Source organism: Ambystoma mexicanum, chromosome 5q (assembly GCF_040938575.1).
Source record: "Ambystoma mexicanum isolate Mex_15411 chromosome 5q, UKY_AmexF1_1, whole genome shotgun sequence".
NCBI lineage: Eukaryota > Metazoa > Chordata > Amphibia > Caudata > Ambystomatidae > Ambystoma > Ambystoma mexicanum.
The window spans coordinates 388,916,285-388,937,403 of NC_090933.1; the positions used below are offsets into that span (position 1 = coordinate 388,916,285).

The 21,119-nt window shown below is 43.2% G+C and overlaps 1 protein-coding gene across 2 annotated transcripts in view; it reads left to right on the forward strand.

The window, feature by feature from the left end:
* Positions 1 to 6,012: 6,012 nt before the first annotated feature.
* Positions 6,013 to 21,119, forward strand: part of THOC1 (THO complex subunit 1) — a 1,301,120-nt gene continuing 1,286,013 nt past the window's right edge. The window contains exon 1 of one of the 2 annotated variants that reach the window (XM_069620878.1): positions 6,013 to 6,210. In XM_069620878.1, the coding sequence (XP_069476979.1) occupies positions 6,163 to 6,210 (48 nt within the window). In that variant the 5' untranslated portion in view covers positions 6,013 to 6,162. The remainder of the gene's footprint in view (positions 6,211 to 21,119) is intronic. The other variant, XM_069620877.1, reaches the window with a different exon arrangement.

Below are 21,119 nucleotides of genomic sequence, written 5' to 3' on the forward strand. Positions count from 1 at the left end.
TCTTGGAATTGTGCTTTCTTTGTTAAAATTGCCCGGTCTTTTTCAATGGGCATCGTTAGGTCTTTGTTTTTATCTTTATTTTGTTTGGTTAACCTAAAGCCCAGTCCCCTCAATGACCGCTCTTTCGTTAGCAATAATTGATGGTTGTTCACTCATAAAGTAGTGATATCATTGTATGCTGACGATATTGTGCTGTTTTTGAAGGATCCCAAAACTAACTTAGATCCAATCATGCAGGATGTTCAGCAATTTGGGGATCTCGCGGGCCTAAAGATGAACACCACTAAGTCGGTCCTCTTTCCAATGACAGGGGGGGTGGAACAATATCAGGAGTGGTGGGGGTTCCAGGGGCACATGGTTCAGACCCGCTTCTTGGGGGTTAACATAACCAGAGATATGAAGGTAGTATACAGCAGCAGCTATCTGACAGTCTTGGAGCAAGCAAAGGTGGCCATGTCTAGATGGAAAAATCTACCCCTCAACCTTCAGTAGGATTTCTGTGATGAAGATGACATTACTCCCCCGGTTTATGTATATTTTCTTAAATGTTCCAATAGCGGTGCATGGAGACTACTTTTGAGGGCTGAAATCAGCGGTTTTACAGTTCATTTGGGCTGGCAAACAAGCCAGGGTCTCCTGGGATAAACTGACAGCCCCTATACATGAGGGGGGTCTAGCAATGCCAGGTTTTGAAACTTATTATAACATTGCACAGGCTGAATTTCTCACCTACTGGTTTGGGGAGCGGGGAGACAGAAGGCATGTGGAGGTTCAGAGGGCAATAGCGGCACCAGCCCTCCTATGATCAGTAATTTTTACGGCACCAGGGAGGGCACACCAAACGCAAAATATGGTAGACGTGACCTGCAGAGCCTGGATGCGTATGGAACATAAGAGCAGAGAAGAGGTAATTTACTCTCCCAGACTACCGATAACACATATGCCCGGGATCCTATCACTGGGGATGCTAGCTTCGTGACAATGGTGAAGAAACTGGGACTGACCCATTTTGGGGCGTTTTTCCCCCAAAAGGATGTTCATAACACTGGAAAAACTGAAGGAAAAGGGGGAGATATCCGCATTGGATATATTTTTGTACTATAGACTGGGGGTGGCCATGCATCAATTACTCCCATCTTTCCCCGAACAACCACCTACCGCCTATATACTAGACAAATTATTGCAGGGGGGTATTGGTAACAAAGTGACGTCGGTACTGTATGCCTTAAGCTGTAGCTCTAGGGAGGAAATGAAAGCCTCTCCTCAGAGAAGATGGGAGCTGTCTCTGGTATGTGAGATTTCAGAAGGGGTCTGGTGGTTTTGCTGTGAGATGACAAGAAAAGGGGCCATTAACACAAGGTTTAAGCTGATCCACTTCAAATACTTGCACCAAATCTATTATACACCGATTCAACTGAAGGGATATTTTCCTGAAACCTCTGGTAGGTGCAAAAGATGTGATTGTGCGTCAGCAGACTTCCTTCACGTGGCCTGGGGCTGCTCTGTCCTACAGAGCTTTTGGGAACAGGTGTTTGAGACAACGAGAGGGGTCTCAGGACAGGATATAGAACCAAACTCACCGATGGCCCTGTTGGGCTATACTAAACCGATTTTTAAGCATGCACGGAAATTGGTGGGTTTACTCCTGATTTTTGCGAAAAGATGGGTACCGATGATGTAGGGTAAGAAGCATAGCCCAAAGACTGCTCAATGGAAGGCAGATATCATATATTGTAATGACATGGAATGCGGCTGGGGCTCCCTGTTTCATAATCAGCAAAGTGATTGACGCATGTGAGAGCAATACATGCAATACTTAATCAGACAATCCGATGAAGGAACGAGGGAACCGACCACGCCCTAAATCAGAGACAGCATCAGACTGGAACAATACACTTATCTAGCACAGGTGATTTCTCTGTACCCCACTTGTATGATGTGTATAGTGGAAAAGAGTATTGTGAATCGATGTTTGACAATGACATGATGTAATGACTGTCGAAAGGAATTATGTGAAATGTCGAATAGTACCCAATGGCGGGAATGGGGTTTGGGAATTGTTGGCACACTGGTGCTGGTTGTTTTTTAAATACCAATAAAGAAAAAAAATGTAAATAAAAAGACAGTCTGGTTTATATTGTTCAGCGACTGATTCAACATGTGTGTGTTGATTGGTTTCAATGGCCTATCAAAATAATGGCCATCTTCATCAGGGCAGGCTTCTAAGCTACTGGTCTTTTCATGTCATTACGGGCAAGTTCAAACATGTTAGTTTGATAACAAGATTCTCAGAATGCCGATTACAGAGAAATTGTCCTACCACAGGCGGTGTACGTTTTCTAGTACAAATGCATGACTTCTGCTCAGTCATTCTAGTCTTGACAGGCCTGTGAATGACTTTATCTGGACTGTTATTGAGAAAGTCATTTGTCCAGCTCTTGGAGGAAACATCCTTACACTTCTCCTCAATAGAGAGCAGAAGTGGATTTTTAGACTACAGGCTGACCGCACTGGCCTCAATGATTCCGTTTGCTGGCAAACTCTGGCAGTTAATTAGTAAAATGACATCACAGAAATCCACTGTCACGACGTGGATTGGTCGCACGATGTAACAGCGGGGAATGAAGCTGCTTTCCCTCGTTGCTACTACAGGTGCCTGGAAATCTACCAAGCCAAGATGGCCCCCATTGTGTATCACAGTATGCAACAGTCCATTGTTGGTTTCTACATGGATATGACTGGAAACTCTACAGGCAACAGAGTTGGAGTCTAATCCCATCGGAGCATTACTGGGCAAGGCTAACTGTGAGCGGACGTCTGCGGCAGTTAGAATTCATGCAATACAATCACCACCAAACTGCTGGCCATCACAGAATCATGTGATTTCATTGCAGGACTGCGCTAGTAAATACTTACATGCTCGATGGAGTCTAGTTTGTTTACTTGGCCATGAGAACAGTTCGGCATCAGTACGTTGCCACAGTTGATTGCCTTTGTTCAGACTCATGCAGGTGACGCAGCATTAACTAGTCATTAAATATACTTTACTTCAATAAATGTTAGCATAACACAATAGCTTGCAATTTTAAGGCACACGATTGGGACTGCTGAAGGCGCTGTAGGTAGGCATCCAACAGATCCTCTCGCACTCTGCTCTCTCTGCTTAAACACTAAGTTGTGGGTTGCCCTTCAGACAGATGGTGAATCAGCTTCACATTATTTTCCATAGGTAACTGGTACCCCCTGTGCACACTGGTCCTGGCAACAGTTGCCCATTGTAAGCACGCTGTGTTGGTGTTAAAAAAATGAATACATCATTGTATCTCAAATGATATGGTTTACACAGACACTTATAGGTGTTGCTCTAACATTATTTTTAGGTGCAGTTTTAGCACTTTTGGTTCGTCCGTGGTAATGAAGATGGCAGCATGCAAGTATCTTGTAATCAAACTAATATGCTTGAACTTGCTCCTAGTGACATGAAAACACCAGTAGCTCAGAAGACTGTCAGGATAAAGATGACCATTATTTTGATAGGCTCTTGAAACCAACCGATGCACAAAGTCTGTTGAATCAGTCACAAAACAATATGAAGCAGACTGTCTTTGTTGGAGAGAAAATTACCTCTCTTTTTATTATGTCTTCATGAGATACTGTGCACTCAATCTAATACACATTGGGTGGCACACGATTTTAATAGTGTGATATGATCCAGGAGGAATACAATTGTTCAATACTAGTCCTGAGACATTTACACATGTGGTGTTTCCACTTTTTAAACATTTGTCTGTTTATCCTGGGACCCTCTTCCCAATTCCAAAGCAGTTATAGAGTATGACACCTTGAATTTTAGGCATATATGAGTTTTTGCTATACGGACCCGGACGTGCCAACAGCTGTTTGTAACATTATTGACAGCGAATGCCATCTATCCTCTTTTTCTATCCTCTCATAGATAAGCAGCGCACCACCGGCTCCTAGGACTAGTATACGAGTGATGAATGTAATGAGTCTGTGTAACTATTGAATGTTGTGTATATTGGTTTGTCCTCATTGGGTGTTACAAGATGTATATTTGACAGACACTATAATACATAGAACGAGGTTCATCCGTAGTATCCCACGTAGGGTAATCCCATTGGCTGTGCAGCATAATGCCCTAGCTACAAAATGGACGCTCAGTGACACCATCACTCCTCTGCAGCTGCCAAAGGAGAAGGAGCTCCAGGACAGTTTAATGTTGATGTGCAGGCAGCTTAATCAGAGCACCCCAGACCGACAAAACAGCTGGTGTTGACTGTCCAAGAAACCCACAGCGCTCATGGTGTTCTCTTGGCACCTTCCATGGCCTCAAAGAATTAGTTCAAGAGAAACCCTCATCTCATTGGCAGTCAGCGAGCCATTTCACCACAGCAGGGGGCACATCTGTCAGTGGTGAACGACAACAGCAGCCATGGCCAGATCCTGCTAGAAACACAGAAGGTACTCTGCATCCCTGATTCATTTTACACCAGGTGGGGACACGTTCATTTGTGGGGAGAAACTCATCCCCCTCATGCTGCAATGGTCACCCATGGCCCATATTTAACGTCAAAATGTCCTTATTCTAAAAGTTCATGCCACTCACCCCTGCCATGCGGCCAGTTCTAATGAGGGGTGGGGACCTTGGTGTTATTCTGTGAGGATGGAAGGAAACCTTCCGTGGGGCAGTGGGTGATTATATTACTTTGTACGTTATCGCTGTCGTCGTCCCCCCAAACAGCTTGTGCTCCTTACTTCTTATGCCGTTGATGTTGTCTCAATCTTGTCTCCACTCCAAAACCTTTCTTAATTATGTTGTGAAGTACGGATGTATGATCAGTAAGGCCCTGTGTAGTCGTTTAAACACAGTCCACCTGTGGAGTCCAAGGTTCTTTCCGGGGAGGCTTTATTCATACATAGTTCCAGTTACTCGTTATCTATATGCATGGAGACCAAACCGGGTTGGGAAGAGACATACAGGAGATCACCCACTGGCCACCCTCACCACCTTCAGCTCTCACCTCAAATGACAGAAGAGAAAATCCACAACACCCATCAACATTCCACGAGCTGTCAGTCAAACAGCTCACAACATTCTATAAGAAACACTGATGGCCAGCAGATATGAAAACAAGGTAATGCACACAACAGACGTATAACAGGAAGCAGACATATGAGAAGCAGAGCTTGTGGGCCCCCAAGCACAGAGGACTGCAGGTAGTGAAAGCGGAGTTACTCGTTACCAGAAAAATCAGCATCTGCACTAGTAAACATACAAAACGAGAGATTCACCACACAAGGATTGCTAAAGTAGGAAGAAACAAGAGAACGGACATAGAATTCAGAAGCGATCAATAACCAATCACTTGGAAATAATACATAATAAAGGATCATGGGAAAACGAATCGAGGGTGTGCAGTGTTATGATTAACTCTGTGAGTTGTTATTCATTTGCATGCAACGCAGGATATTTTTACCAAGAGTAATAAATAGTTTGTGCTCCTAAAATAAGGTGTTGTGAGGGGGGCGTGGCCAAGCGGCGATAAGACGGTTGTATGATTTACCGGCTCTCTCTGACAGATAATTTAGCAATTATGGATTAGTAATAGCACTTTTTTATTCACTTTCAAAGCTTCTTTGTTCCGAATACATAGAGTGGCCTGCTTTTGTTTATTTTAAACAGCGTCTGTCCCCACTGCTGTTGGGAGCTCTGTAGTGCCGGTGTTGTACGTCAGTGCCCCGAAATCCGGCTCTATACAGCCCCTTTCAAAAGTCCCACCCAACAACCTAACCTTTTGCATCAGTATTTAAGAAAGCACGTGTTCATCGTCCCACCGAGAGATCCCTCAGAAGCGGACCACAAAAAAAACAGAGTCCCCACATAGAACATTCCAAAAGAAATAGTGAACAGTGGTTAAGCGAATCAAGCTTCCAGTCTCTTTAAATCGATGAAATCGAGAGTGTAGTCCGGGTACCACGTAACGTGACAACATTACATTACGTGCATGCCTGCGGCACCGGCCGAATGGAACGTAACAAATGACACGTGATGAAGACGCTTTGCTAGGTCCTTTCTTCGCATGGGAACTAATGCTTACCATGTTTTGAGACTATTCCTTGGAAGGGAGAGCGGGAGCAGAGATGTCACCTCCGTTGTTCAGTTTACCTGAGGCGCGGATGCGTTTCACGGTGAGGAGCTGGAGGCAGGGTACTAAGTTCACAGAAGCCAAAGCAGGATATTTATGTAGATGGACTGTAATGTGACCAAATCCAGCGAGTATTTAGACGAGTCGTCCAGTTTTTGGGGGGGGGGGGTCAATCCGGGTTATTTCACATTATGCTTGTAATCTTCCGCAAATCAAGACCTACGTTTTAAAAATCATGCCCAGATATCTAACTTGAAACAACACCTCATTGATGAAGTGGGAATGATATGTCTATGTAAGTATTTGCAGCCCTCTTTGCTGTCGCATCAATTAGCTCGGAAAACGGAGACACGATGGAATAATGCTGAGATGAGATGGAAGGGAGGAGAATACAATGCAAACAAAAAGAAGGGAAGTATGCTTGTAAAGGAGAGGAAACTATAGACATGGACTTGCTAGCAGGCAGGGCAGTTTCCAGCCAACCTGGTACCCAAGGGGCGAAACACTAGTGTGTGTCCCTGTCTTCCCCCCTCCCTCTTGACTGGCACATGTCACTCCCAAAGTACTACACTGAGTCGTGCGACAAAACCTCTCCTCAATAGCAATAAATTGCTATATAAATGAAACTGGGTTCATTACATTGTAATTTAAGTACTATACAGAAGAAATCTAATGTGAAAGCACTGCTGTTGCTGCCCAAGTAAATAGTTCTTCTGGTCTTGGGGAAGGCCAGTTTCAAACTGTCTGTACTGGCACACTGCGGTGTGACCAGCCTGCCAGGGTATAAGGGCCCACTGACCCTGTGTTGCCATTACCCAATAGTATTGTGACTTGTGCAGCGCACAAATCATTGCTGCGCACATGACACTGCATTGATTTGCCTTGAACTACTGTTGCATGGTGACGCACAATGAACCCAGCTTTCCTAATCAAGGTGCCAAGTCACATTGAGGAGCCATCTGGTGTGCGCTAGGCAGTGGCTGGCTTGTTAAGAAAATGAAAAGACCTTTGATGATCAGCGGCGGCATTTAGTCGGTGTCCCAGAGCAGCCACTAAAACACTTAGGTAAGAAAATGACAGTTAACCTTCCAAGGCGTGCGCCATATTTAACAAAAAAGTAAGATGCAAAAAAAAACGTTTTTTTGTGTCAAACAAAAAGACATGAAAATAAAGAGCATAGTTTAAAACTTTTCGAACAGTTAACGTTCCCAGGCATGCGCCATATGTAACTAAAAGTAATATACAAAAAAATCGGTAACACCTGATTTGTTAGAATCAAACAGTCGTATGGACGTTTTGATCAAATTTGGGTGGTACCATTTGTTCAAAGCCTAATATACCGAACATGAGGAGTGGGGATTTCCCCCGCTCCCCATGTTCGGTATATTAGGCTCTGGGGATTTCGGGGGTGTCCCCTGCTTACTCAACATGGGAAGCGGGGGACTCAAAAAGAGAAGAGAAAAGAGACCCTGTGGCATGAGCTCTGGCCTGCGTTTGAGGGATGGAACTGATGCCCCAGGGCTGTGGAAGAAGCACCGACGGCCAGCTAGAAGGTAATTAGTGGAGGGGGGATTAGTATTGTATTGTTTATTTGTAGAGCGCACCGGCCCATTAGGCAACTGGGGGCATATGAATAGTTGGGTTACAGTTGCATTTTAGGTTACATTTACAGCTAGTATAAGGCTGCTTCGGGTGTATGGGTTTGGGTTGTTTGAACGAAGGTCAAACATACTTGCGGTGGAATAGACTACGAACAATTCCACCATGAACTGTATGACTTCGGACAAACAACCCAGATCAAAAAAACCGTTTTGGTGTGTCAAATAAAAAGACATGTACATAGGTTAAAACATTTTCTGTGTGGCATGTTAATTCTTTTGGAAGCACGCATAGATTTGGTTGCTTTTTGCTGGCCTTCAGAATCCAAATGGCCCATGTTCAGTGCTTAACACTGAAATGTTTAGCACATACTGTGTAAAAACAATGCTTGTTAAATGAGACATCACTTATAAATTGCCACCACTTTAGGGCTGTCAACAACATAAAGAGCGAGGAATGCGGGCCTCAAATGGCAGAGTCCTCTGCCATTTCCCTAATCCTCATGATCTGTAAAGATTAAAGTCTCATCACCTGCAAGATAGACTCATGGTTTTAATTCCGTAGAGGGGTGCATTTTCTCTGATTTTGGGGGTGATGAGGGGGTACGCCAAAAATATTTAAGGGGCACACCTGTAAATTGGGGTTCGCTTTCAGTGGTGACCCCTTGACGTGACCTAGAGGGTGCAGGGTGCGTTTCTCCAGAGCACTACGGAATATGCATTCCTTTGTTGCAAATGAATGCATATTCAGAATTGCTCTGGAGAGATGCACTGCGCCTGCAGAGCTTTTTCTCAGCGGTGTGCTCAGAGGTATCTGTCTGGATGGGGCCCTTCCTGCGCCCACCCAAACCCCCCCCACCCATTTCAGCTACTTAAGAAGCGGGCAGCTGCCCAGGGAGCTATCACTTCTCATCTGTGCAGAAATCCAATTTTTTGTGTGCCTGGCAATATAATAGTTTTGTAAAAGGCGATGATTATGCACTTGGTCCCTGTATGGTATTGGAAGGGCCTTTAAAACCAGGTTGGGTCACTGTCAGCTTCTTCTCTTACAGAGGCTGAGTTTGAGTTGTAATGTTTTTGGTCATCCATGATACAGTTGGAGAGAAGGTTCCAGTGTGTCGACTTGTTGAATCTGTGTTTAGCTTGTGGACAACTTTTGTCTCATCAACATAGTTGTAAAACATTATTTTCTTGTTGCTGATGTCCATGAGAGGAGACTTATTAATGTTGGAAGAGGAGGGGATGAAAGGCTGGTTTCTTCTGGTGCAACGCATCTAATAGTATAGGTGGTTGCGTTGAAAGGTAGCTTGTGGATGGTTTGCCACTCGCTGGAGAGACATTGTTATTCGTTTAATGGTGGTGTCTCTATCCCTGTTTGGGTCAGTCTGTTGATCAAAACTGTAGCAGATTTTCAGAAGGATGCAGGCAATTGTTTTGTCGGAAGTGCACATTATCTTCAACAGGGTTCAAAATTGAGATACGATGAGCAGGAGCTAAAATCAGCTTCTGGGTGTCTGCCATCACCCTGTATACAGCAGCTACCACAGGGGAACCAGGAAGTACCATAGATGTTCCTTTAACGTTTTGTCCATTTTGCATGAACCATTGTGTTTAAATGTGTATTAGATGTGTCCTAATTCACCTTTGTTAACCATACTCCGTGTCACATTTACATGTTTGGAAGGCAGCAGTTGGCCCTGGGAGCCAAAGGTAGCTCCTGGTAGCTGCTGGTTTCGAGCTAACCATGATCTACTATGCTAAAAGCAGTTGCTAAATAGCTCCCAGCCCCCCTAAATTTTGAACTCTGCTTCAAATAGCAAAGAGTGAATGTTTAGTTCCTCTCATTGGCCTGAATCGTAGCTGCGTCTGTGATGGTAAATTCTATTTCCTCTAGTAGATATTGGAAGATACATTTTTCATGTAACTTGTCTGGGAAAGGAGAAGAGGTGGGTGGATTTTGGTTGTTACAGGGTGATTTCTTTTTTCTTTCTTTTTTCTAATGCCTGTTGCTCATGGGTGATTCTGTTAGAAACCCTCCACGTTATCTTATGTCCTTGTTCTAACTATAACTAGTGATCTGAGCGCCTTCTGGGATGGGAGAGTGGGAGCACATTTTCCAAGGCTTGTTTTTCAGTAATTTACCTCTAAAGGGGAACTACTCGGCTTGAACATTGTGGGTTACGGTTGGCAATTTTTTGATCACCTTTTTCTGTGGCCCAGATAATTCTTAGGGCAGTATTGGTAGAACCGAAGATATGCCTTTTTTTCCTTTTTGAAGTTTACATTTGTCATATAATGAAACCATTACTCTGTCTCTTTTTTTTAACTGCCAACTTCATCCTACTTTTTCAAACTACTGCAAAGAAAATCGTGTGTGGTGTGTGTAAGCACTTGTAGCTCCACCTAAACAGAAAATAGTGTCTGCAAATATCTGAGAAACTGCCCTTCAATGTTAAATTGTTCATCAGGAGAGAAGTAGCAGTCGGTGTGCTTGAGTTTTAAACCCTGCAAATGTGTTTTTTCGAATCAAGAATACAATGCTGTTGCTACCCTTTAAACCTCATAAATGTTGATTCTATGTGAAAATGTCCCCAGGAAAATGTAGTAGTCTGAAGATATAACCAGCAAAAAGTAGTTTAAAAAGTAGTCATTCAATAAAATCAATTCAAAGTGTGAAAATGTTGCCAGTAAAAAGGCAGCCAAAAAAGCTATTTTTAAATGCACAAAAATACAAGTCTGTAGCCTTAACAATGACCCACACCTATAATAAAACCTCGAAAATCACCCGAACTCTACAGAACACTAACCCTTCTGCACGCTAAAGAATTTTATTTGCGTGTTACTCAATACAAAACGAACAGTGAACCAACCTCAACACCTCACCACAAATGATATAGCCCGTGCTCTAACCCAAATCCTTGCTCTAATCCTAACCTCAACCCTACCCCAAGTGCAACTCTAACAATGACCCTAATGCTTACTTTGCTCTAACCACTAGGTTTATCCTAGCCCCTGTCCTACGCCAACATCTCCAGCCCTATCCCTTTCTTTAACACTTACCCAAACCATTACTCTTATTAGCCCTAGCCTTACCATAACCCCTACCTCAATGCTTACCCCAAAACTTAATCTACCCTAACTACTAATAAAACCCCAATATCACTAACCCTGCAGCAATTACCCTGACCCTAACTCCTATCCCAATTCTAACCAAAGTCTTTACTCGAACCCTGCACCCCTATCCTAACCCTAAACCAGGCAATCACAAGTCCACAAAACCCTCCATAACCCTCTTTGCTTAGCAACTCTTTTCGCTGCAGAGGTATTTTCACCATGAATTTTCACTGACTACATTTTTGTTGGCAACATTTTCACTGGATACCTAAATGTTTTATATTAACTTTGTAACAGACTTTAATTTATACTTATTGGAATTTATAAAGTGCTTTTGGCAAAGTGATGTACATCCAGATCAAAACCCGATAAATAATGCATGTGTAAATGACAAAAGACGAGCATGATAAAAAGTGGAGATACTGAAGGGTCAATTATTAGAGAAAGGTAACCGGACATAAGTTTTCAGACTGAAGTGAGAGAGGTTGAGGATCTAATGAGTAACGGAAGAGAGTTTCAATGTTTAGGGGCTAGTAGTGAAAAAGAACGAAAACGAGAAGCGGCAGAAGGTTTTGGAACAGCGAAAGGGTGTAGAGATTGGGGCGGAGAAAGTGTGTGACAGAATATAGAGGGATCGGAGAGGAAAGGTGGAGTGGAGTGAGACCATGGATGTCCTTTTAGATGATACAGAGGAAATGAAAAAGAAGACTGAGTCAAATGGAAGAAAAGAGTGAGGAGACCTAGCAGAATTTTAGACTGGGCAAAGAGGGCTAAGGTGGGAACCAGGGAGACTGAGCAATTGTGCAGAGCAGTTATCGAGGGGGGAGAAAAGAAGTGAAGTCATACATTTAGTAGCTTGAAAAGATAGAAAAGCAGGGTTAAAAATGTCCAGTTCCAAGCCAGCTACAAAGTCACTTGCCACCTCCATTCTATACATGGAGATCGCACCATTTTTCACTTGTGTGTCTATAATCAGTAGGCAGTGGCGAGTGCAAATTTTGCACCTTCAAAAATGTGCATGATGAATATTAAATATCTAAAGAAGGCATACACAAGCAGTATGAGAAATGTGTGGAAAAACAAGGAAAGTTAAAAATGATGCCAAGATTTCAAGCAGACAATGGAAAAAAGGGGTTTGAGGAGGTAGAGGGTTAGGAAGAGAGGTAGCTGGAAAATGAGCACTTTGCACATTTAATGTAAGAACTTCCTTACATTCTTTCTGAATGCTTGCGGACACTGTAATTTCCACTAGAGAATCAGGTAGAGTGATTCAGTGCCTGTGTTGCTTGTTGGCTTCCTTCCAGCATTGTTCACTACTGTACTATGTAAGAATGCTTGCCAGGGTACCCACAATCCTAACATTTGCTCACACCAAACTTCTGTTATCCTTAATGGAGGGCCAGTCATTAGAAGATATCACTCTTCTAAGCAATATTGAATATGACCTACCTTGCCCCAGCAAGCTAAAGAAAAAATTGAAATATTTACCACCAAGTTCACAGAACAATCATATTGATATTTTCTTTGACTTGGTTACTAAAGATATTGTACATCTAAAGAAAAATGTGGACTACAAATCTGATAACCTGACGCCGGATGAAAGAACAGATCTCAAGAATTTAAGAGACAATGACCGCATAGTCATCAAGCCTACTGATAAGTGGGTAATGTAGAAATCATGGAAACTGCTGATTGTATTGCAGCTGCCAAACAACATCTCAACACCAAATTGTTATTCCAAAATGGAAGCTGATCCCACCCTTTCAGTGAAAAATAATCTTCTTAGGCTGATTGACAAGTGGTACAACTATGGCATCTTACAGGAAGGAGAGAGACTTTCTCCTGCACCTTCTGACGATTTACTTTCTGCCCAAAGTTACTAAGGCATTCCAACCCAGACCCGAGATGAGATCCATTATGTTGGGTATAAGGTAGATTACTGAACCTCTTTCTAAATACATTGAGACACAGCGGAATCGTACCAGTACTCCGACCATATAAGGTCGCCTGGCACTAAAAAGGCACCTTTGCGCATTAAAAAAATGGCGACCACCCCACCCCATTACTGCGACTAAGGGAAGCAGGGGTGTCCCCTGCTGCTCTTAGTCGTGGCTATGAGGGTTGCAGGGGTGTTCCCCCCGCTTCCGTTAAATTGAGAGCGGGGGACACAAAAGTGTAAAGAAAAAAGAAAAGAACCCTACAACACCAGTGCCGACCCACATAAGTGGGTGGGAACTGACACTGCAGGGATCCAGGGAATTTGGCAGCACACTTCTGTATGTGCCGCCATCAAGGTAAGTGGGGTAGGGGAATGTGGGCCACAGTGGTCTACCTGATCAGTGCGCCTCACCGTAATGGTCATCAACATTTTTGTCTGCGGAATTACGGGTGGTGCAGTGATCACATGGATTCAGAACCAGCTACATGTCTTCCAACTGAAATCATACACCAGGGATTCGATGGACATCCTGAATGTACTGCATAACATCACTTGGCAACAACACTATTTTTTGTTGTCTTATGATGTAATAATAGCATAGTACATCATCAGGCATGACCTGGCATTAGCAACGGTTGCATACTAGCTTCACAACAAATCTGCATCCCACTACCAGTGTGGGAAGATGTTGCCAGAAATGCTTGAATTTATATTACACAATAGTTTGTTCCATGGACAATACATAGCAATGGGAGCAAAATGTGCTCCCCTATTGGTGAATCTCATCATGGGAGAGTTTGAGACCCAAAATGCATTTGAACTCAGTCCAGAGGGCCTGGAAAAGAATGTACTACTGTGGAAACATTATATAGACATCTTCGTCATCTGGACTGGGGATCAGGGCCAACTGCATGCCTTCACTGACAGACTTAATGACAGCACATGTGGCATAGAATTAACATGCCCCTCTAGTCTCTGCCCTATCGCTTTTCTAGATCTACAAATCAACATTGTAGACCACCTTATTGGCACATGTACATACCAGAAATCTAATGAAGTGAACAGTCCTCCTTGCCTTTAGCGGTCCCAAAAATAGTGTGATACGTAATATCTCGAAATGTGAAACGTTACGGCAAGACTGAATTGCAGCAGCACCATAGACTTTAAATTAAAGTCTACAATGATTCCAGAATTCCAGACACATTTAAGGCCAGGGGATATTGGTCCCATGACATAACAGCTATCACTTGGCCAGAACAACCGTGTACAGCAAGTTACTGACAACCAAAAACAAATTGACTAAACAAATCATTGAACGGTATACTTTGTAACCAGATTCTCAGCACATAATAAGGATGTTAAGAACATCTTGTCAAAGCACTGGAACATTATGAGATTGGACGAAGACTTTAAAAATTACATCATAGACCTATTTTTTTGCTTCTATCTTCCATTTTTGATGTTTTCTGGTTGTTATGCTGTAAATCGCTTTGGAATAAAGCGCTATATAAACAATAAAATCCAAATACAATATGGTACTGCCGAGAGCCCAAAGCGTGAGCAATGTCGTTAGTCCCAGTTTCCTGAAAAAACAGTCTGACAGATCTACCGGCACATGGCTGCTGCCTGCTTTGGGTTTCCAAGATGTGCTACCTGTAACTATTTCAAATATGCACTGAACAAAATCAACAGTTGCATCACATAGAATGACCGCAGTATACACATACAAGGTTTTATCAACTGCAGAACCAACTATGTAGTTTATTGCATTGTTTGTGCTTGCCAGAAATATTATATTGGCAGCACTAAAAATGAATTGAGGTTTCGAATAAGACAGCACGTATGCGCTATTGGAATTCACAACATAATGAACCCTCTTGGCAACCATTGGAATCAAGAACATAGATGCCAAGATCCTAGCTGTATCGGATTCTTTGGTATTCAACACTTTAAACGCAGCATCAGATGTGACAACAGATTACTAGCCATGAGACAAAAAGAAGCTAGATTGATTTTCGAGTTACAGGCCAATAAAGAAGGCCTGAACATGGATCATGAACCTTGCATTGTTAGGAATAATTGTTAATGTGTTCTAGACTGGTTGATGTTTTCCGCTAAAATGAACTTTGTTCAACAAGCCACCGGAAGAGACAGTGCAGCCCCGCAGGGCAGCAATATGTCTATTATGACCAGCTGTACCATTTGCAGACATGGTATACCGTGTTCCGTTCATGGACTGTCAGCCCTTGGATGACATCACAATTCCAGTATTACAGAAATATATCATATTTGAGCCCTGTTATAATATGGTGCCCTCCATCAACACATAATCTCTCCAGTGATATTCACACTTCCAATACGAGATTAGAACTATCCTGAGCTACCGGACAGTCTGGATAAGGGCCACTGGCTAATTGAATAATCTAGGAGCTCTGCTACAATATCACTGGTTCACTCGACACGCGGATAACAAACCGCTTAATCAAAACATAAAAATCGCTTGACTTTAAATAACAGATCACGTGGGTTAACATTTAGGTATAATCTAGTATTGCCCTGCAAGGGAGCATTATGTAATCACCGTCGCTAGATATTGGTTTACGCCAATATGGAGCTTGGTCTCATCTTAGCAAGACTAAAGGTATTAAGTTTAGTCCTTTTTCAGTTTTCACTGCAACAGATTTGTTGCCAGGCAACTGAATCCAACGCGGCTATCGTATCGTGGGACGCTGGCTCGCTCGTATTCCAACCACTATTCTGCAGCGATCACTAAGTAGGATAAGTAAACCATGAAGCTTTCAGCCCAACCTGGGAGGTTAACTTCACATTATCACATTATTGGCAAGGTATGCCAATACCTATGATACCACTTTCACTTTCAGGTTTTCAGTTGGAGAGTTTAACTTTTCACTGCAGCGCCATTACGACCAGACCCATTAAGCAGTGCTTGTAAGGAGCATGATATTTCTTCGTATCTCGTGATGCATAACATCAACATCTGAATGTGATGCATTAATGGACACATCACTTTTTTCTTATGGTCCAATCAGTTCTGAGCTGGTCTGTTTTTCACTTCAGGTTGACTGTAGTTGCATACCGACTAGATCACACTCCTGCCACTTTCAATAGAGTAAGTGACAGAAAATTGTATCTATTGGCATTAATATATCTGTCAATTTTCCTGTCCCCCAGGATACAAGAAATCTATGTTGCTAGAGGTACAAAACAGCTGCTCACTGCCAATATGTAACTTAATTCACATTTATTTATCACTCTTGGTGCCCGGACTATGACATTTCCTTGCACGGCAAACCCTCAATAACAAGCTATCTGTTATTATTAACTTGCATTATAGGTGTCAGGATTATTTTTAACATAACTGAGTGAGAAGTCATGAACTAATTTCTTTGCTGATACTCCATGTTTCCCAGATAGCCCACATCCAATGGTGAGGTACTAATATATTAATACCTGCTTTCTGAACTGAATAATTCCCACGATTTTGTTTTAACAAGACCACACATTAATAACAAATGGAGAAATCAATAGATTTACTAACAGATATCAGAAAATGTTAGTTCAGGACAACTGCATACACACACACGTAATCATATATTCATGTATAATTAAGCTGATTCTCTTTCTCATCGTTTATTTATTGTTTGCTTTTTAGGCGCTTATACAATAAGAATATACTGTTTCAAAGCGCCCACAGAGGAGGGGAAATACATTGCAATCCACTATTTAAGAACAGAGGGGGGAGAGACAATCCTACTATGCCTTGTGAGTAACAAGTGCAGAAAGTAAGAGGGAAGAGGTGGTAAGTGCTGGGCGGTCCGATCACGAGGGAGAGCCATAGAACAAGTGCTAGGAATGTTGAGTGCTACATGGTCTGAGCCGCGGGAAGTGTAAGTGCGAGGCTCCAGAGCAAAGGGTGTGCCGAAGTGCTGTGGATAGACTGGGGCTGGGAAGAATTGGTGTGGGAGGTCAAGGCCCAGAGAATGCATAAGGGCCCAGTACACCGATTCAGCAACTGTGGGATTAGCAGAGGAGAGGAGGAGGGAAATCGGAGGAAAAGAAGGTCTTAAGGAGCTTTCGGAATTTGAGCAGATCCTGCTCAAGGCGCTGAGGGAGGAGGAGGCAATTCCAGAGGAGGGAGCCCGCAGCGGAAAGTGAGCGAACCCCCCCCCCCCTCTTCACCCCCTCCCCCTGCCCTCTATTTAGCAGAACGCTTTACACACAGAAATCTGGTGCCAGAGGAATTAAGTGGTCTAGAGGGAGAGTATTTAGTGAGATTAAGTTGAAGATCGTGAGGTCCCTGAGCCCGGACAGCCTTGTAGTTGATGTAGAGGGATTTGAATTCTATCTGTGCAGCAACCAGGAGCCAATTAAGTCTTTTTATTGTATGTCATGCATCTCTATGATTATCTATTATAACAGCCCTGAACAAGAACCTAGTTCGTAACACGTGTCTGCTGAATACATGTGCTTCTTGAATCTTTGCTTGCCTTGAACCAGTTACACCAATAAGCTTCATGCCTTTGCCTTTTCTGTTTGCTTTGAACCCTTTTGTTGACATATGTTTTTGTACATGCCACATCTTGGCAAAATATTTGTGTCGTTTGGACATTTTCTTTTTACCCTTAAATCAGCATTACTAACACAATGAGGAATTCACTTGAAGTAAATATGTAAGTAGTTTTTTGTGCTCCTACTGAAAAACTACTGTTCTTCTTAATACATTTACAATATGACCAAAATAGGTATTTGATTCCTTTAAATTTTTTAACGCGGCTCCCGGAGTTACTTTGCAGTTGTGTACTTGTCATATGCACGAATACGAATGCTTGTCAGTGTGTTCCATTTGGCCAGTAAAACACGTGGGTTTTAAATCTCCAAGGGCTTTTACTTGGCTTGCTGAGAAATTATTCGGCAAAACCTTTAGTTTGCTATAGCTATAATAAATTACTTTTTTTCTCTTTCACAGATCTATTAAACACTGTTGTTGTTTGAATAAACAAAGTTATACTTTAGCCTGTTAAATTAGCAAACTGAATTAACATCTGTAAGGGATGTTTAGAAAGCCTGTTTATACTTCATCTTAAAAATTTCTGGGCATTCTGCATCACTGTACATTGACTTTTCAAAATGTTCCTAAAATGTACTTTGTAAAACCTGGTGAACCTGGCCTCCACTCACTGCACCAACCTACTCCTCCCCCACCCCAGTTCCCCTTTGTGTACATACACGATCCCCTCTCCCTCCCCCACCACCCTTCAGCCTGATGCCCTCCTCACACTGAACAACCAGAGAGTCTTGCATTCACGACACAGCCAGGAAGCCCTCTCAACTCCTTGCACAGCCAGCAGACCTCCCTGAGCACCTAGAGAGCTTGAGCTCATTCTCTCAGTGCAGCCAGAAGTTCATGTACTCCTTCCTACCCAGGCATTCAAAGCCCCCATCATCCATCTGGGCCAGATCGCCCCTTTCTTCACTGCACGGTGAGTTAGCTAGTCCTTTCTTATTGCAGAGCCTTATCAGTTTTTCACAGCACAGTGTACAAGCATGTCGAACTGTATATCCAAAGAGCCTCCTTGCCTCACTAACCAGTGTACATACCCCTTATTATCACTGCATTTTCAGACTATTCCCCCATTCCACAATGCACACGCAACTTCACTTCTATTTTAGCATGTAACACGTTCTTGAAAGTGACAATAGATCTAGATCACAGTTTCTTAATTTCTGCAGAACCTGAACCTGTTTGTCTGCTATCCAGGAGTGGTGTGCCGCCAATGTTCTCTGCCTTAATGGCATTAAGACTTGATATTCTCCTCATCGGCACACTTGCTCCCTCCTTTCCTGTCACTCTCTGGCTGGCCTCTTTTGGACCTCTTCCTGCTCCCACCTGTGAGACTAAGAACCTCAGGGTCATCTTCGACTCCACACTCTCCTCACATCTCCGACGTCTCTAAGAAGTCATACTACCAACCGCACCTCCTCAGAGGTATTCTTACTTTCCTCTACTTCCCCCGGAAGCTCATTCTCTCCAGAGCTCAGGTTCTCTCTAGGCTGCACTAATGCAACAGCCTCTTTCTAAATCTGCCTGCTTCAACTCTCCACCCTCTGCAACTCATCCAAAACAACACTGCAAGACTTGTCCTTGGCCTCAAGCCCAGGGATCGTATCTCTCCTGGACTGTAATCTCTTCACTGGATCCTCCCAGTGGCTGCGAGGATTAAGTTCAAAACCCTCTGCATTGTCCACAAGTCCTTCTGGGGGCTGGGGCCTCAATACCTTCAACTCTCTCTTCGTAAATATCTTCCTTCTCAAGCCTTTCGCTCATCCGCCTCTAACTCCCTCGGGGTCAGTTGCTTCTCCAAGCAATGCCTTGGTGGTAGATCTCTTTCCTCGGCTGAGGCCTCACTCTTGAACAGCCTCTCTGAAACTTGAGGAGAACCATCTCTGGTTCCGGAAGCACCTCAAGACGGTTCCATGTCATTTCATTGCCTGTAATTACATCCCCTGTCATTTTTAACGTGCACATTCCATCAAAAATGCTCATCCCCCTCCCACACTTATTTTTGCTATTGCCTACCCGCCCAAACCCTTATCTGCCCTTTCCCACCCCCCTAAAAAATTCAGTGAGCACATTCGATGGAATGTGCACGTTAAAATGCTTGGGGATGAACAAGCAGGCGATGAAAGGACGTTGTACCCTCAAGACCTTCCTCTTTGCTTCTGGTTTTTGTCTTCATCTCCTCTGCTGAACTCCTCGCTGAAATTGAAACTGCACTGGTCACCTGGGTACCCTCTGATCTCTGGCCCAGGTCTCTTCGCACTCCTGCACTGATTGCCCCCCTGGCAACCCTTGCACTCGGGGTCTGTTTCTGTATCCCTACAGTCCCCTACCAGCACTTGACACTTGATGTCTGCACTTAACCTTGCGCGTGCCACCAGCAGACCTCCCTTTTTATTTGTTTCACTGTGTGATCCAATTTACTGCACTGCCCCCTCCCCTTTCCTCTCACACTTTTCCCATCCCCTCTGCCCTGCACTTGCACAATCTCAATGTCACCTGGCCTAGTAAGATCGTTGTCTGTCTTCCCTATGTTTCCCACTCCCTTGCCTCGTCGTGCCTTGGAACACTTGTGTATAGGCACGTTATAAATGCCATATCATATCTTGTGAGTTGCATTTTTTAATGCCTTCTGAAATCTATCAAATGCATACAGATACTTTTTGGGGCTTGTCCTCCCTTTGTTCTTACCCTACAGCCCAACCGAAGGAGGTTTCTTGTCGTTCGTCATCAGCGTTGGAATGAGTTCTCAAAATTTGAAGGCAGACTGCCAGCAGAGTAGTACATGGCCCCAAATAATGTTTGGTCTTTTACAGCTGTGGGCCTAGACAGAATCTTTTTAAATGGCTATCAACCACTGTGGATGCAATTGGAACGCATATGATATTGACTCCTCGCCCAAATTCAAATTATTCAATCCCAGTTGTTGCTTGTAATTGTGTGGGCATTGTAGTCTATCAAGAGCAATCCAATTAATATACAGGCAAGTCCAGAAAGTTGTTAATCAGGTTTTGATGTACGGCTTCATGCCAGATGTCCTCCCTTGAGTGCTGCAATAATGCCTGTCATTATTAACCCGTATAATGGTACTCCAATGTATTAACCTCTAAAAGATGATTGTTGAGTCAGTCATTATTCAAACTTGTGAAGAACCACACCTGAGCCTCATGTTGGAAGCAAGCACTTAGTGCATTTGCCATTCTCCCATTAGGCATGGAAATATCTGGAGCACCGAAGATGTGGTGTTATTTTTCCTCTACTTGGTGGATTCTGTCGGTTGCCCACATTGACAGTTCACTAGATACATGCCACATGGATTTTGCTGGTTGCTAATCTATTACCTGGGAAGTGGGAACAAGTTGCTGGCTCTTATGCAACAATGTGAGTGTATGAACTCTGGCCACTACCTGATCTAAATATCAATGGCCTGTGAAGTCTATTTTTTGATTTTTCCATCTTTTGCATTTTATTTTTTACTTTACATTTTAGTTCACTTTGCTAGTATTTTATTTGTCTTGTTCAGACCTTTACAGTTTTACTGAAATATGTGGAATAATTTTTTGACAGTGTCTTGACAGCCAAGCAGTGGTTTCTCTTTTAATTGTGTGTGAAAATAGTTTTTGATCCTCTAGTCCATTTTGACTTGTAGGGTACTGTGGTGCTGTAAACGGCAAATCCAAGTGGGTGCACCAGGCCACAGTAAAGTTGAATTTGGGATGTGT